Below are 17,759 nucleotides of genomic sequence, written 5' to 3'. Positions count from 1 at the left end.
TAACATGCATGTACTTTGGGAAATAGTTAAACTCTTTTTCTAAAGCCTTTTACCTAAAAAGTGTGTTAAGAAACCAGACACAGGGGCACAGCACGGTGACTATGCATTTGAAGATGTTTCATGAATTCCTTTTTCATTTCAGCATACTTCAGCTGTTAACCATCTGCCTCACCAAGTTACCTGTCTGGTCTAGTAACAACTGAAGTACCTGAATTGTAGGATAAACACAGTCCTTCTGTGTGCTAGAGTAAATATGCTTGCACTATTCACATGCAAGAGGCACACGTCAAGATCTTGCCCTCAGCAGCTAAGGATAGAAATAACTTTATACAATTCAAACTTCAAGATCTTAAGGAATTCTCAGTTTTTAGAGGACCCACAGACACTTTTAGGAAGATGCAAATGTTTGCATGAATAGACTTTAAAGCGTACTCTTGGGATTGTTTGTTAGGTAATTCTAAGTAGTGTTTTACAACTTTATTGTAGATAAAGTAAGGAGACATCAAAATGTCATCTATGCTGAAAAAAGACATGTTTTGTCCTGATTATAACAGAATCTTTCAAGCACTCGTGAAAACAATTTAAACAAACACTTTGGAGGGACAGGGTGCAAGACCCTCTAACCCTACATGGTCTTTAAGCTTTAATGCATATTAAAGTAGTTGAGTAGAGATTTTGAAGTGTATTCATTACAGTCTTTTAAACAAATAGGCATGTAAATCTTAATCAAGATAAACTTAAAGGCATTCTTATGTGGCAAGATAGAAGCTTACAGTCAAAGGAAAGAAACAGGGACCTCTTACCATCTAATGTCTTTATGCATGTATAGCTGCACAAACACACAGTGAATATACAAATAGAAAAAACATCTGCTAGAATAGAAACGGATCGTCTAATGAATAGTCAAAACACTAAGCTCCTAGTAGCTTGAGAATAGCTTTGGGTAAAGAGTGTTTTGAACTTCTTATTTCATTTCCATATTTAGAACATATACAGTAAACAAATTAAGATAGAATTATACAGTGAAGTGAATACGGGAGAAATATTTCTCCCATCTGATCTATAATACTTTCTGGACTAAATGTATGTTAATATGCATTTATTCAGTCTCACAAAGAGATTATTTTAAGAACTAGCAAAAAGCTGAGCTGTCATACTGAGCGTATGCTTCCTGTGTCTTCTTGAACGGTCAACATCACATCGTCAATATGGCTGAGGAATAGCAAGCTAGACCTTATTCTGCCTTTGGTTTCAACAACAAAGCTGATGAGCAAGTATCTTTACAACTAGCAACGATGTAGGAGACTAAGCTGTATCCACTTTCACAGAACAGTATTGAAGTACATTATTTTGTACTAATTTTATATTGTGCATGGATGCAGGGGGTTTATTCTAAAGTCACTGCTCTACATGTAACTCTACTCCAGAAGCACAGTCACTAATGAGGATTTCCCGCAGAATACATTCTCTCCCTCCTAGATGTCGTATTAATTCTTTGCTTCCTTGAATTCACAGCTCCAGCCATGTTGTTGCCAATTGAACACCCACCTTTAATTCTTCATGACCTTTGTGTTCAAAATTCAATCTCTCTAGCGGAGAGGTTCCACTGAATTGAATCCTTCTATACTCTTTGCACTCTCTAGTCTTTCCAGTCATCTCAGAACCCTAAGCCATGCTCTTCCTACCCATGTGGTCTCCTTCCCTGTTTGATTTCTCTTTTTCTCCACTGCCCTATTATGACTCCTCCTTCTTTCCATAAAATCACTTTTTCATCTTTAAAAAGCCATTGTCAGCTCCACTGATATGTCATACTTACCTTTCTTTTCTAAGGCAATCAAATGTGATGTCTATATTTGCTCTCTGCAGCTCTCCTTGTCAATCCAGACCACAGCAGTAGCAGCATCCTGTAGCTACTTGTAATGGGGTCGGACAAGCCACACAGAACGCATTGTGAATCACTGTCCTATGTTATCTTATCTCTTCTCTTTACCCTGGTGAAAGCTGGTTCAAGTCTCTACGTATCTTTTGCTGGACTAACTGCAGGATCAATAATCCCTTCTAAGACACTTCCCTTCACTTCAAGCATGGGTCATACTCTTTTTCCTGAAAACTTGTCCTAGCTCACGTCTTGATTTTTCTATTGCCTTTGCTTTTAGCATTTCATTTGTAGGATGATTCATCTTACTCATCCCGACCCAATCCTTTATGGGACTTCAAGAAACCTCTACTTTTGGCATCTCCTATCTTTGTTAACAAAGCGTACAATTGAATAAGCACTGGTGTAACATTCATCTCTCAGATATGCCTCACATTACCTTACACTATCTCACATGACGTACTCTGTTTTTATTCTGGCTTTCTAACGCAGATGCCTATCGTTCATCAGTTCAAGCTCAAGATGGCCAAATCTGAGAGATGGAAAAGCACACTCCAATCCTCCTAAAGTAGGTGTCTAAATTAACTACACTGGACGAGCTTTTGGTCTTCCCTGAAGAACCCTCCCCCTCCCCCCCGCCCCCCAAAATGGCCTCCTATCTCTCTGCTTTTAGAATCAGTGGGTACAACAGCACCACTGTAATTCAAGTTACTCTGTCCATGCTCTAGCATCATCTAGCACTGTTGTAGATCCACAGGCATTCACACTAGTCCTAAACTCCAGTCTTTCCTCCCCACCTTCTTATCCCAGGTTTTGGATTACCTCAGCAACCTTGACAGAAGTTGTCTTTCTACACATCCTGGAATTCATTCAGAACATTGTGGTAAAGCTTAGCCTTCTCACTCATTACTTCAGCTTAACACCTTTCTCCTTTTTTTCCTTCCCTTATCCGTACTTCAAGATGAATAACTTACACTTATTTGTGTTCTTCACATTTGTAAATTTGTGTTGATTCTAAGACCTTCCTCTTACAATAATCTCTTCATATATGGCAGGAGGCTGCCAATTTGCCCTTCCACATTGTTGTTAATGATAGCCTTTCTTACACAGAATTTGTTTTCTCCAAACTTGTATAAGCAAGTTCTAAAAAATATATTCAGCTGTGTACTTTATGTACCAATAAATATATGTATTCATAACTGTACAAATAATATTAGCAAGTGCAGTATAGTGTTAACATGAGGCAGTACAAAGTATACATTCTGAAATGTGATGCATCATCATCTGTATCTAGCACATACTGTTTTACTTAATCCTAGACAGCAAATAAATCAAGGGCTTTTTTCAGTAAGTAAACAAAGAATATACCAAGGAGCACTTCACTGTGCTGGGGGGGGGGGGTCCCGCATCTTTAATACTGAAGTAAAACTTGCTCAGGTTACTGAATGGGTTACAGAATAGGAGACTACATACAGATTTTGTATGTAGAATAACATACAAAAGAATACAAGTCAACATGCTTAAAGAGAGACAATCTCAATCTGAACAGAACTATTAGAGTATAGGGTAATAGTTCTATTTCAGTGCCGTGCAAAGGAAAAAACTTGCTTAATCATTCAGTTTACTTGTTATCATTCAGCAACTTTGGGTTCCCCCCCACTTCCTCCCCTCCATTCCGAAAACTCCCATATTAAAGTTTTTTTCCACCTCTTCCTTAATTTGCACACTGAAATATATGTATTTTTCAAAATGTTTTTGCTGGTAGCTACAAGAACCTTCTTTAAGCAACTTTGTTAAGTAGGTTATCTGGTTGTACCAGCTGTACTTTACAATTCATTTAAATACTCTACTGGGAAATTCCAACATATTTTAAGAACGTGCATAACGTCATAGAAGATGTACACATATAAACACTGCTGTGAATTGGCCAGTGAAAGAATCAAACTCTCTACAATATAAATCATAATTCTAGAAAATCTTAATAAGCTTAAATCCATGGTTGCAGATGCACTGCAACTCACCTTGCTAGACTTAACTATCACTTAACAGCATTGGATTATGGTAAATTTTCTAATTTAATTAAGAATCCCATTAGAAAGATTCACACGCATACATAGCTGAACTGGACACGTGCCCTTGCTTTTCTTTGTCACTTTAGTCCTTATAATCCATGGACTCAAAGGAATCTGAGAACACAGCCTGATATGTGCATTTAAGTATCAAAAAAATTATTAAAATAAAATGAAGCCAATAAAACTCCCATCCAAGGAGTATTTTAAGCCAATCACTACAATTATTTACTAGATTTTTATAATGTTGAATTTGTAACCCTTTATTTACATACAAATAGGGATGCAGATTAATATTGGTCAGCTAGTCAGAACACTAAAACCATATAAAAGTCCGGCATGTACTTTAGATCTCGTCTCATACACAGTGAGCCAAAACTTATAAGAATAGTTGGTTAGGAACCAGGGCTTTAGAATAATTCAGTGGATATTTTCTTTGCAATAGTTAAATGGAGGAGAAAAGAAGCTGAAAAGAACCAAAATATCACTGACAATTGTATGTTTTATCATCTCTTCTCAGATATGCATTTCTCTGTACGTTCTACGAGGTTTAAAAGTAAAAAACAGATGCTTTCAGTGAGTATCAAAGATCAGTCATTGGGTCATCAGTCATTACACAGCATTTAAATGCTACTAGCTCTAGATCAGCACTACGCATTAAAATTTAACTCAAAAGATTAATTATTTTAAGGATGAGTTGGAGCTCAAGTACAATTTTTGTCTAAGAACAACTCTGCAAGTAAGACATTACAAGCTATACCCTGGGATTAACCAGCTCATAGCATTGAAGGATACTGCCGTAACAGGCGCATTACTTAAAACCAAAAAGTTCAGAACTTTTGGGTACTCTAGCCTTTATTCCTTCCTTGAAGCCCTTCAGTACTCTCATATTTTAACAACATAAAAAAAAAAAAAACAAGCTTACTAATGAAAGCATCGTTGAAAAAAGAGGCTAGAGACATAGGGTTTAGGTAACAATTACACTTGCCAATATACCGCACTTCTGGTAGAAGATGAATAACTGGTAAGCCCAAAGAGGTATACAGTTGTGAATTTTATTGGGATTCTTTCTCTTTAGCAGAGAGGCAATTTTACATCTGTACTGATAAAGCAAGAAGCGATCCAATGTTATTTCACCTAGCTTGAAAATATCTCTTCTCATTTTGAAACGTGAGACAAATCACATTGTTAACACACATGAAAATATAATGACTACTTGTTAAAGTTTGCTAATTTGGTACTTAGGGCAACAACAAAAAACCCAGCTGAAATAGAGATGATTTGGTTTATGTCTTACTCTCTCTCAAAAAAAAGAGAGTAATTGCTCTAAACTCTTAGCATACGTTACCCACATAAACAGATCCACATCCCCACAAAACATACACTGTCACCTACAGTATACATAACCCTCAGTTAAGCCTTTCTGTTTCACTAGTAAGTGACATAAATGTAGCCAGGACAGAATCATACTCATACAATATCATGCTAAAAACTTCCAGACACTCACCAAAAGACTGAATGCAGGTTTCAAGAAGATCTTCCAAAGTGGCCCCTTTGGCTAAGTGCCCTAATGGCACCATTGTGACCTGAGCAAGGTTTGAAAGGCTGGGACAGTGACTGATTTGCTTCAGCTCAAGCGCTGCTTCAGGGGCAGTGCTGCATCCTTGGGCAGGTTGCCTAAAAAGAAACCACAATAGTGAATTAAGTACAAGAAAAGCAAGTGCCAAATTTTCACTGTATGGGAAAGGAGGAGAAATTTAAAAGGCAATCAGCTCCCTGTAGCTAGGCTGGTGAAAGACATAACCCTCCCACTTAATAAGTACACCAAAGAGACTGCTCAGTAAGTGACATTTCTTCCTGCTAAACGTGGATTGTAAAGCACATAGTTACACAGCTCTTTGAATGACCTGTCGCATTACCAGAAGTCGTTTCTTTACTTGGGAGTTATGTTTACATTAAGATTTCAGCACAGGAATAAAAACCCCCTCAAACTCTGTATGCAGGACGTGTAATGCAGCAGTATTGTCATAAAATAATCTACTACCACATAGAATTAAAAAAGAAAAAAAATGTCTAATTATAATCGAGTGTTATGCAATTGGGAAAAGGCAGACTAGCTTTTTAATAGTAATTTTTCAAATGAAAGTAAATACCCAACATACCAGTGCAACGCTACAGTGGAGTACTTCATTATAAAAACAAAAACCAAAGAAGTAGGAGAATTTGCATCCATTCTATATGTATGCTATTATTTCCTACTAAGTTACTTTAAAAGTGCATACATGATTGAATTAATGCCTTTAACAATAAAGCTGTACACTTTTAAGAGACTAAAATAAAGCAAGTATCCAGTTTTAGGCTTGCATTTTGCCTATATTATAAAATCTTAGATGTCAAAAGTGTCTATGTTTACAGATAACCTTAGAGCCTGTTCACTGCATACATAATCACCATTCTATATAACACTGTAAGTACGCACAGTGTCATATGTATGAAGGGCACTGAAATGTTTTCACCTGCACATTAACAAGAACCACTTCAAAATCTTACTTGAGTGTAATCATAGTTTACACAAGGCAACAACCTTTCAATAAAACTGGGGCCTATTTCAGAGACAAATTTACACTCTGTGGTCTTCCTAAATAAGTTTACTCCAGCCTCTCTAAAAGAAAATATTTAAGAAAAAAAAAAAGATTACAGCATAAGCTGAAATCAGATGCAGCTGAAGTTGTTGGGAATGGAATTTTACAGGAAGGTAAAATGCTCCTTTGAAAGCAATCCCATTTCTTATAAATTGCTAAGGGAACTACTTTTGCATAGATGTTTCAGGTGCAGATATGCAAACCTTCATACAGCTTTTCTTTGACAAAACACTATGCAAGACTCCATTAATAAATAACAGCCCTGGGAAGAACACTTAGAAACTGATCCAGTGCATAACTGTGCATTACAGATAGAGAAGGTAAAGACACAAATGCCTCAGCATAGGCATTTCTGGAGGAAGTTGGAAATATGCATGCCTAAGGAAGACAAACTGCACCCTACCTCATCCCAGTGAATTTCAAGCTGTCTTAAATTTCTATTTCATTTAAATGCTGTGAAAGCCATGATGTCACTTACAACACATTGTCCCCAGGTCTCTAGAATTTCAAAGCCACCAAAACACAGGCCTGATTCTGCAGAGGTACTCAGCATCCCTCATCTCCTCTGCAGTAACTTGACAACAGCTAAGAATTTTCTCTTCCCTTTCTCCACATTTCCCTCTTAGGTTTGTAAGCCAACTTTCTGTTCTCATATAAAGAGAAAAGGGGCCTAATGAGCTTTTGGAGTTCTTTTTTCACAAGCTTAAACACCTCTCTCAACTTCACTCCCCAGCCTCTTCAGTGCAGGGCACAGGATCCCAGCAATGCAGGAGGAATAAAGCAAGAGTTACAGCAGAAGCTGTTTTAGGTCTTGGCAACAAACAGAGTCAGCACTGAACAGCGTACAAAAGTAAAACTGTCCACACCCCACAAAATATTACAACCAAATATTACAATAAATATATTACAATAACGCTGGCCGACTTGGCAACACTGGACAGGGAAAACTCGACCAGTGACACGTTACAAACGAATCGGTCCTTAGAGCAGATCCCTTTGCAGCAGTTATTCGACATGTAAAATGTGAGAAAGTTTAAAAAAAAAAAAGTATGCTGGGGGGGCGGGGGGGGGGGGGGGGGAAGAATGAGGACGAGGTGAGCGCCCTGGATTTCCACTGCACGCTGCTTGGGGGAGGGGAAGAAACCGCAGAGAAACGCCCGTCGGCTCCGGAGCCGACAGCGCGGGGCAGGTGGCGGCTCCCGGCCGGGGGCCGACGGGCTGCGCAGCCCCAGCCGCGCTCCCCGCCCGCCGCCGCCGGTAACCGGAGCCGCGGCGGCCGCCTGGCACGGCCCGAGCCGCCTCTCTCACCCACCCTGCGCGCTTTGACCGTAACCTGAGGCTCTTCTCAGCCCGTACGGGCTAACCCCCACGCCTGCTCGGCACAAACTTGCGCTGAAACGAAAGTCTCCTCCTCCAGCCCCGCTTTCTCGCTCTGTCCCACCTGGAGAAGAAACCGGCCGGCCCCGGCCCCACCGCCTCGCACTCCGGCTCTGCCGCCCCGCGCAGCCTCCCGCACGCCAGCCCGGCCCCGCTCCGGGGCAGCGCAGCGGCAGCGCATCGCGCCTCTCCCCACCGCCCCGCGCACCCCACGCAGCGGCGCTGGTCGGTGAACCGACCGCCGGGGGCCGCCGCGGCCGCGCAGCCGGGGCGCGGGAGCCGGGATGGGGAAAGAGTAAAACGGCAGCACCCAACTCACTGATTTTCCTTCCTTTTCCCTAAAGTTCCCATGCCGGTGCTAGCCTCAGCTCCGCCGCCCGGCCGGCTCTGCGAGGAGCGGGACTACGCGGGCTGCAGGAGGTCGCGGGGAGCACGGCGGCTCCGCGCATCGCCTCCTGCCGCCTCGCCGCTCTCCCGCTCCCCCTCTCTCGTCAGGAGGAGTCTGAAACACATTCAAGCGGGGCAGCGGCGGCGGAGGCAGCGGCAGCCAGCCGTGACGAGCGAGGGCGAAGATCTTATCAGCAGAAGGAAGTACTAAGCTACTGGGCTGCTCTTCTCTTGAAGCCACCGGATTTACCAGGTATTGAAACACGGTCTCTTGCTCGCAATGCCTGGGTCTAAAGCAGCCGCAACAATTTTCCACGGCACAACGCCGGCCCTGCAGCAGAGTCCCCCCACCTGCCACCCCCCTTTCAGGACAAAGCCCCCCACGGGCCTTGGAAGCCTCCAGGGCTGAGGCGCGTCTCACGCCAGCCCGCCACAGCAAGGCCGGCGGCGAGCCTGCCCCGTCCTCTGCCCTCCCCCCCGGCCCGCGCTGAGTTGGCCAAAGAGAGCCGTTTCCGTGGCACCTGGGAAAGATGTGTCAGAGGGGCAAGTGAAGCGTTGCGTTTCGGCATAGCTCAAAGACACCTCAGAAACCGAAAAAAAGGGGGGGGGGGGGGGGGACAGCTCGCTCGCGCATAACAACGCCCGGCCACATAACAGCACGTGCTGCGGGTGGGGTGGGGTGGGGCCAGGCGCGTGCTGATTGGCTGGCTCGCCAACGGCCGGCAGAGGGGAGGGAAGGGCTGTCGTCCGCCGCACCCCCCCCCCCCCCCACCGCGTGCCCCCTTCCTGCCCCGCCACCTGCCGCGGGCTGTGGTGAGGCGGCGGGCCGCGCAGGCGTGCGCCGCACCTCCGCTTTTGTTCAGATCGGTTAAGAGGTGAAGGAGGGCGACGGGCACACGGAAGGATGGGGCAGGCTCCTTTCCGTGTAAACCGAGGCAAATATTCATCAAGAGAATAAAAGAGATCCTAATTTTGTGGAAGGTGCCCTGGTTGTTCAACTCCACCGCTGCTTCATCAGGAACATACTGTCCTCCCTGCTCCTCCGTTCCCTCTCGGTTGTATCGGTACCTAGAAATAAACATATGACCGATAGAGAAGGGAAACAAAACTGAGATACCTACGTTGAAGATTATTGTTTTAAAAACTTAATGCTTAGCTGCTGCCTTACACTGCTTCCAGTGTAATCTTACTATTGCCTAAGCACTTGCGTTTCTGCTTATTAACTGCACCATTCTGAGCAATGTCGCGCCAAGGTGCAGGCCACCCTGGGCTGGAATTCAGGCAGTTGGTGAAAGAGGCCTGTATGTCTCCTGCAGGGCCACACCAAGCAGGGAATCTCAGCTTGTGAGGGACTGACAGGCTCAGTCACGGTTCTGGACACTTTCCTGTAAAACTCAAAAAACAGAAGGGATAGTGATAATGCTATTCACCTATAACATGTATGGGGTTATGTGTAAGGTTAAAATACTTACCCAGGAAGCTGGGGATGTGGGTTCAGTACCCTCCCCATCACCCAGCTCTGAGCTGCCAAGACAAAGGTGAAGCTTGGTTGAGGAAAGTGAGCTATGCAAACCTGACTTTTTGCTTTGCAGAAGACCTCCAGATAAAAGGGGAAAAAAAAACCCTACATACATGTGGAAGTCACATTAGTGATTCATTAGGTGACATTCTTCTGAGTCAGTATTGAGCTCATTCAAGTATAGGGCTGGAAGGTCACTGTGATTTATGAAACACAAGCACGTTGATACAAATCCAAGGCCGTGGCTCGTGTGATCCGTGATATTTTCTGTATGGGCAGAAAATATATTATATATTATATAAAATATACTATATAAAATTAATAATAAAATATAATAAAAAATAATAATTAATAAAATATATTATATAAAATTTCTTTATGGGCAGAAACTGAACCACAGGAGGTTCCATCTGAACCTGAGAAAAAACTTCTTCACTGTGAGGGTGACAGAGCATTGGAACAGGTTGCCCAGAGAGGTGGTGGAGTCTCCTTCGCTGGAGATATTCAAAACCCATCTGGATGTGATCCTGGGCAATATGCTCTAGGTGACCCTGCTTGAGCAGGGGGGTTGGACTAGATGATCTCCAGAGGTCCCTTCCAACCTAAACGATTCTGTGATTCTGTGATTCTGTAGAAATTACGTTGTTAAGCCAATATGCGGATGTAATTCTAATTCAGACAAGTACATTCCATCTGTTTGCTTTTTCTTTAGCTATGTTTTCCTCAAGAAGTTCATAAGCGTGCATACACACACGCATGTACACACACATACATGAACACACACACAAATAAATGATTTTGACAGAAAGAATGCTCTCTAGCTTTGTAGTCAAAAATTAGTCTACATGCAAATCTTATAATACATGATCTCTCTTACAAAAATACAACTGTAATTTATATCTCCAGGCAGCACTCTGACATACTGATCTCTGAATATAATGTTCTTCAAATGAAGTGGTCACTACTGTAAAGTAGATTCACACATGTTTTCTGTCCTCAGATGATGGGAGATTGTGCCCTGCGTCTCATTGCATCAGAGACTGGCTCTGTGGAAAAGCAAGATACTTGTCTTTTCTCAGAGCTTCTATCAGTAGATGACTACTTTAAAATATAACTTAACGATCCAAAGTAGCCATGCTAACAGTTACCAGGAAGATGATGGCTGGGGTGGGCCATATTTCCCCTGAGAGCCATGACAGACTAGATATTTTTATATTGTTGTGCTAAGACCCCTGGAAGATCTCATAGCAATAGACAGTCACAAATTGGATATACCATCGGAACTGACTGAATGGACCTAGCATACTTCCTCAGAGCAGCCTGGATCTTTGAAGTTCTGTTATACTCCAAGATATGCCTCTCTCCCTGCGTATTAGTGGGAGTCCACAAAACCTAGCTTGGCCTTGAAGTGGAATAAAAATAATTTTCTTAAGCTCTTGTTTCATATCAACATTAAGCTGATTTAAAAAGCCCTCTTCTCTTTCCTGGCTCCACATCCCTGCTCTTTGCAAGGCTAGTCGGCCTTGCACATCGGCCCGCTAGTAGAGCTTGTACAGTCATGCAGTCAGTTGTATATGAGAATTAATCCAGGTTAAAAAAACAAACCAACTAAAAGTGATACGTTTTCAGCCACACCATATCAATTCATTCATTCATTTCACCGCCCACTCATATTAGCTCAAGTGCTGCCACAACCAAAGGAGCATGACCACACGTTTTGCCAATGGTTTTCACTTTGATCTATTTAAAGCCATTGTGAGATGACTGCCTGACTACGAACGCTCTTAGATATCCTTGTGGGATCACGACTGAGAAGGTTCCTTGGCACGAATGGAGTATATGCTGAGTAAGTAGCAGAGCCAGTAAAGAACGTTTGAAAGACAAGCCAGACAATCTAATATAGGAAGCAATTCCAGGAAAGGGAGACAAGGTAGCTAGCATAATGGGAAAAAAGAAGACAGCGTGTGGAAGCTATGAGGAATCACTGTTGGATCAACATGTTAGGCAAACTGGATTACAGGCAGAATAACTGGGTTTAACAAGTTCCCTTTAGTTAAGGTCTCTTACCAATTGCACATGAAAAAACCTCTTTCCTCTGAGTTGTGATAAACCAAAGGTGTGGCTATCCTGTATGAGTGGCTGCTAGGAACAGCAGCTCTATTTAAGGCATGGTCTGAATGTACTTCCTTGTTACAATGAAAGTTTATAGCTGTTACAAGAGCTTTTCCTGGCTTAAGTGTTGATTTCTGTTATAGCTGGTAGAGTATTTCTAGTGTATTATTCCAAGCCTGGGTCATAACTTTTAATCAAGATGATCTGGGCTTTGGTTGCTTTTACTAATTCACCAGAAATTTCTATTTTTAGAAAATGTGTAGTGTTAATGAAGGTTTTGGACTGATAATCTTGTTGAGGTTATTAGACCAGGGTAATTCTCCTAGTGTTTTTCTCGTGATGCAGCATAGTGCCCAGGGATGGAATATTTCCTTTTCTAAAGCAGTGTGACATACAGCAGTGTTAGTTTTTGTGACTTTATCATAAGTATCAGCGTAGTAGCATCTTCTTTTGATGATGCACGTTCTGGAGTGACTTCTGGACAGCTACAGCTTTCATTTATAAGGGGAAGGCAGTAAAACTCTTCCTCATGATTGAAGAACAGGATCTGAAAGTGTGAAACTGTAGGATTCAGGGAGTGGCTAGCAAATTAAGAGGAATGGGATTCCTTTTTAAAAATTCCTTGGCCTTCAAGTGAGGTTGAAGATGACTGAATTTGTCTTGTTTGAGTGCTTTGGGATGTCAATAGGGTAACTGTGAGATAGCAGCTTCTGCAAAAAAAGGAGGAATTGAGAGCACCTACTAGCCACTGCCCCGTTTTGTTTAAGGTCCCTGTCTTTCTAGAAGTTATATGCAAGATGTCTCACAAAGTTAGTAGCTATGCTACCAATAGATTTATCTATTTAGTCTATCTCTATGCTGACATTTCTTCGGTATAGGCTGCTTCTGTTAAACCTTTCAAAGGACTGACCAGGGCAGTCAGCCCTGAGCCCACCCTAGCTTTGCTGTAAGTCACAGATGTGCAAGAAACATGCAGGACTGTTGCCACTGAAGACCAATTAATAAAAGATAAAATAATTAAGGCTGGGATAATTACTTGTGTCTCTGCTGAGACCCTAATACAAAAGAATGGCCATGCTTTGCTTATAACTTCAAAAGAATACAGCTAAAACATCTGCAGCCAAAGGACAGATGGATAGATGCAATGCTTCCGGCTGAAAGGTGGCGGGAGTTTCTGCTTTGCTTGGATTCTATTTTTAGCCTTCGATGGAGCAGTTTTGTTGGAGCATTAAACCTCTTACCAGCCGAGAAAAAGTGATATATGACTGATAGTAGAGAGAAAAGCTGTGCTCTCGACATCTGCTAACCTCAGTGCCTTATGCATTGAGAACTTTACGCAGAGAAAGTCAACATAAATGAATTAACTGTCCAGGCTGCCTTGGGAGACCTTTAAAATGTATGGATAATTATTACTTTTAGATCTGAAGCTAGAAGATGAATCAAATACGTATCTGATTTTCCTTTATCTGTATGCCTTTAAGCACAATGGAGGACAGCGGTTGTCCATGAAAAACGTGGAGAAAGACACTATGTTTATTAACATAATGATTGTTCATGCAGATTCAAAGAGATGTGATAACTCAGTGTACAGACAATTAAAAATTTTCTGAGGTGAACAACAGAGCAAATACTTTCAAGAGGTGTCATTTCACATGACCTTAATTTGTGTAAAATTTTGTAAAGGGATGCTACACCCCCAGCCTGTGCTTAATGATATATGTTTCATTACAGTTATCATACATGTTCTTGGGTCTTCTAGGTGAAAAAATGCTACATAAAAAATCTGTGGCGATATCAGTTTTGGTGATAAAGTAGCCACTAACATTCTATTAATGAAAATTCCTTCTTCCTGTTATACAGATTCTTTATTTTGAAGCTTTCTGCTGTTGTTAAAGCTTAAAGTCAACTGGCATGACGCTTCACTCATCTGAACGGAAGCAGAACGCTGGAAGAGTAGGTAGTATGTGCGCAGGCAGAAAAAAAATTGATGACAATGTGTAGGAAAAATATTAAGAATTACCATGCCCCAGTAGACAGTACCGACTGTATGTAAGTTCTGTGGTATCTATGCAATATAGTTTGGTATCTTAGAGTCTTTCAAATCTTCTACATGTTCAAGGATGTCTCTTGGGCTCTTTAAAAATAGCAGAAGTAATTATCTAAATTGAGCCTAGCTTCATGTGAAAATGCTGCTGGGGTAATAGTGTAAGCAACTAACTGCAGTGGTTCATAAAGCCCAGTCAGTTTTATTTAAAATGGGATTTGGCTTTATTCAGGCTTGCAAGCACACATTGTTCATAGGAAGTGGCAGATAGATATTCTATTCTATGGTTGAGTTTTTATCCACATCATCTCAGTCTCACCTAGTAAAATTTCATACTGCTTCAGGTTTCTGTATGACATGAAACTGAACATGTCTGTGCACTAATATCCCAGGTAAGTGGACAGGAGTATGTAGCGTTTAGATCGTCTCAAACAGTTTGAAGATCAGAACTGAATTATTTGAAAATACTCTGCATGGCAATGACAAGTAAAAGAGCACTGATTTATATTATGATAGCTGAATGATTTTATTCTTCTTCTTAAATTTGTGTCTCGTTGGTATTTACATTTTATAGCTGCTAAAGGTTCTGTAGAGTTTTTTTTCTGTTAGAACTAATAATTTCAATAATTCTCTGTGACTAGTGCTTTTTAGAATCACCCCTAAACAAAGTGTGTGCCGTGGGTTTGGTTTAAAACTTTTGTCTTTCCTAGGAGTTGGATCTACTGGAACACAAGCTGTCACTAGAATGATGGCAACCTTCCCCAGGGTGTGGTGACTTCAAGGATCCCTGCCCATGAGCTGAGTAGTCCTTTCCAGTTCTCTCAGTCTAGACAGCAACTCTTCATATCCAAGTAACTAATGAAGCACCTGCCTGTGTGTAAGTGGGTGAGTGGCTCCCTTTAACAGGGCCAAGGCTTACTAAAAGGCCCGTTTAAGGTAAACGCAGCCCAGTTGTAAAAGAACTCTTGGGCGTTGTCACTTAAAGCAAACAACATGCAACAAGGTGGAAAAGAGACAAGATTAGAATTTGTGAAAGAGGAAAAGGAAGAGAAAAGCTTAGCAAAATTACCAGATGGATCTAGAACTACAGTCAAACACTTCCCTCCGTAAGCTAGAGTAGAATGCAGAGTATGAGGGTGTTGCTGTTTTTTTATTTTGCCAGGGCACTTCTTAGGTATTTGCAAGCTGTGAGTTCCCCACTGCTGCTAGTGAGCACTCAGGCTGATCATTACTGCCAGGGTGAGACATTTTGTCAGTTCAAGTGGCAAAGATCTGTGGGATGAATTAAAAGATTCCAGTCATAGTAATGATCCATGTAGGTATAAATATGCTGCCACATGATGGAATGTCTGTGGTTTTTAATCTCAAAAATTATAGGCAAGACACAGTTTGTAGGTAAAGGTAATATCCTTTATAAGACCACCTAGTACAGCTGGAAGAAGACATGGTTCTAAGGAAACTTGAAGAGAGTTTTTGCACAGACTCACAGAATAGATCACTTTGGAAGGGACCTTAGGAAATCTCTAGTTCAAAGTCCTGCTCAAAGCGTAGCCAGCTGTGAGATTAGACCTGGTTGCTCAGAGCTTTATCTAGTTGGGTCTTGGAAACTTCAAAGTCTGGAGACTGTACAGCCTCTCTATTCCAATGCTTGACTGCTTTCATGATTTAAAAAAAAAAAAAAAGTTTGTTCCTTATATCCAGTCAGATCTTTTCTTGCGTCAGTTTTTGTCTGTTGCTTCTTATACTCCTGGCATGCACTGCTGGCTCCTTCTTCTCAGTAATCTTCACAGAAGTATTGGCAGTCGGCCATCACGTTCCCCTGAAGCTGTCTCTTCTCCAGGGAGAACGAGCCCAGTTCCATGAGGCTCTTCTCAGAGGGCAAGTGCTTCAGCTCCACACAGTCTTACTGGCCCTCTACTGAGTTTGCTGCAGTTTGTCAATGTCTTTCTTGTGCTGACGAGCCCAGAACTGGATGCAGCATCTCGATTCAGTCTAAAGAGTGCTAAGTACAAGGGGATAATCACTTTGCTTGATGTACTGGCTCTGCTCCTCTGAATACTGCTGTGGATGCTGCTGGCCTTCTCTGCTGCCAGACACACTGCTGGATTGTGTGCAGCTTGCTGCCTGCCAGCATCCCCAGGTCCTTTTCAGTAGAGCTGCTCCCCAGCCAGTTATTGTAAGGGATTCTTCCTTCCCTGGTGTAGGACTCTGCATTCCATAAAGTTCCTTTCAGCCCATTCCTCCAGCCTGCCAAGGTCTCTCTGGATGGCAGCCCTGCCCTCAAGCATATTGACTTGTCCTCCCAATTTGATACCACCTGCACACTTGAGAAGAGTGCACTCTGTCTTTGCCTCCAGATTGTTGATAAAGATGTTAAACAGGATGGGTCTCAGGAGAGACCCTTTGGTACTCATTACCAGCCTCCAGGTAGAGTCAACCACTACCCTCTGAGCACAACCATTCAAACAGGTTTCTGCCCATCTAGTTGTCCACCCATCCAGACCCTAATGTCCCAAATTGAATTCAAGAATATTATGGGAAACAGTGTCAAAAGTTGAGAAATATCAGCATCCGGAAGTCTATCTACTTTTCCTATCGTACTAGTTGGTCTAATAAAAGATATTTTTCCTACCTACAGGTCTTATCTTGCCTGTCTTGCGGTTATGACAGTGCTACCAGTAAGACATGTTATATGTATGGATGCCACTGGAAGACTATTAAAGATTGCTAAGCTGTGCGATTGAAAATTAGGAGATTCATTTGTCTCATTGTATGGATGGCAACACTGCCTTTAATAAGATTTTTAAAGTACCTCTACCTCATTTAGAGTATAATTTGAATGTATAACAGGGGCAAATAAGGAGGCATACTGTTGAAAGTTGTTATTTTGGATTGATTTGGTTACAGAAGTCAGATGGCACATAATGACTAAGGAAGGGGGATTGTAGAAGATTTTACAAGTGTGGTCTGATGGCTAAGATAATTGAAAACTGCTTGTGCAGCTTAGCGGGACCGCCCTATAATCCCTTACCTTTGAAGTAATGATGAGCTTTCTACATATCTCTTGACTGATTTTATTCCTCATGTTTTGCATGTTGATTGTGCATTCTTTTATCTGAATTGCAGAAATCTGAGTATTCACCAGTGCAAATTAAAGGCATATATTGTGACTATGTAAAGCACTAAATAATGCTAATGAGTTTTTTGGAGAGGAGTCCAAGTTGTCTCATTTTGAACACCATACCTTCTATGACTTTTCCTTTGTACCTCTGTTTCCCATTTGAAATAGGAGGAACAATCTCACTGTACTTCACAAAGGTGATGATAAAGTATTTTATTGACTCATAGCTGTGTTGACAATTTGCTGTGATTGCCTAGGAATACTCTAAAAATAAATGTGTTTGTGCTTGTGAAAATACTCATATAGTCCACTATACTCATATAGCACACTCTACATTTTGAGTCCATGCCTTTGCAACCCGGCCTAGACATTCCACATTTAGTCCAGGAGATGTGGCAAAGATATATGGGCATATGCATCAGTGCATCATGGTATGTATTAGTGTATATCATACACCAGTGGTACTGTACACTCAGGATGTGCTGGAACACCAGTATCTGCGTGCATAGGAAGTCATGTGCATCCTACTGTGTTTTTCAAAGCTCCTGAGTCTGTAGTGCCCTCACTGGGATTCTCAGCAGAGACAAATCCCCCTAAAATGACCAAATTCTG

The 17,759-nt window shown here is 41.9% G+C and overlaps 1 protein-coding gene and 1 long non-coding RNA gene across 7 annotated transcripts in view; one reads left to right on the top strand and one right to left on the bottom strand.

The window, feature by feature from the left end:
- Positions 1 to 8,961, bottom strand: part of RASGRP1 (RAS guanyl releasing protein 1) — a 51,462-nt gene extending 42,501 nt beyond the window's left edge. The window contains exons 1-2 of one of the 5 annotated variants that reach the window (XM_068946307.1): positions 8,873 to 8,961; positions 5,453 to 5,622 (exon numbers count right to left, since the gene is read on the bottom strand). In XM_068946307.1, the coding sequence (XP_068802408.1) occupies positions 5,453 to 5,525 (73 nt within the window). In that variant the 5' untranslated portion in view covers positions 5,526 to 5,622; positions 8,873 to 8,961. Of the gene's footprint in view, positions 1 to 5,452; positions 5,623 to 8,283; positions 8,491 to 8,872 lie in introns of those variants that run through there. The other 4 variants (XM_068946306.1, XM_068946308.1, XM_068946305.1 and 1 more) reach the window with 4 other exon arrangements.
- Positions 8,479 to 17,324, top strand: LOC138067489 (uncharacterized). Of its 2 annotated transcripts, XR_011141545.1 has the most exons (4): positions 8,479 to 8,604; positions 11,621 to 11,716; positions 13,843 to 13,935; positions 14,737 to 17,324. It is a non-coding gene; the product is annotated as an uncharacterized lncRNA (long non-coding RNA). The 2 variants fall into 2 exon arrangements; XR_011141544.1 differs by lacking the exon at positions 8,479 to 8,604 and having other exon boundaries at positions 11,591 to 11,716.
- The last annotated feature ends 435 nt before the right edge of the window (positions 17,325 to 17,759 follow it).

Source organism: Struthio camelus, chromosome 5, assembly GCF_040807025.1.
Source record: "Struthio camelus isolate bStrCam1 chromosome 5, bStrCam1.hap1, whole genome shotgun sequence".
Classification (NCBI taxonomy): Eukaryota; Metazoa; Chordata; class Aves; order Struthioniformes; family Struthionidae; genus Struthio; species Struthio camelus.
This window is presented reverse-complemented; position numbering and strand designations above follow the sequence as displayed.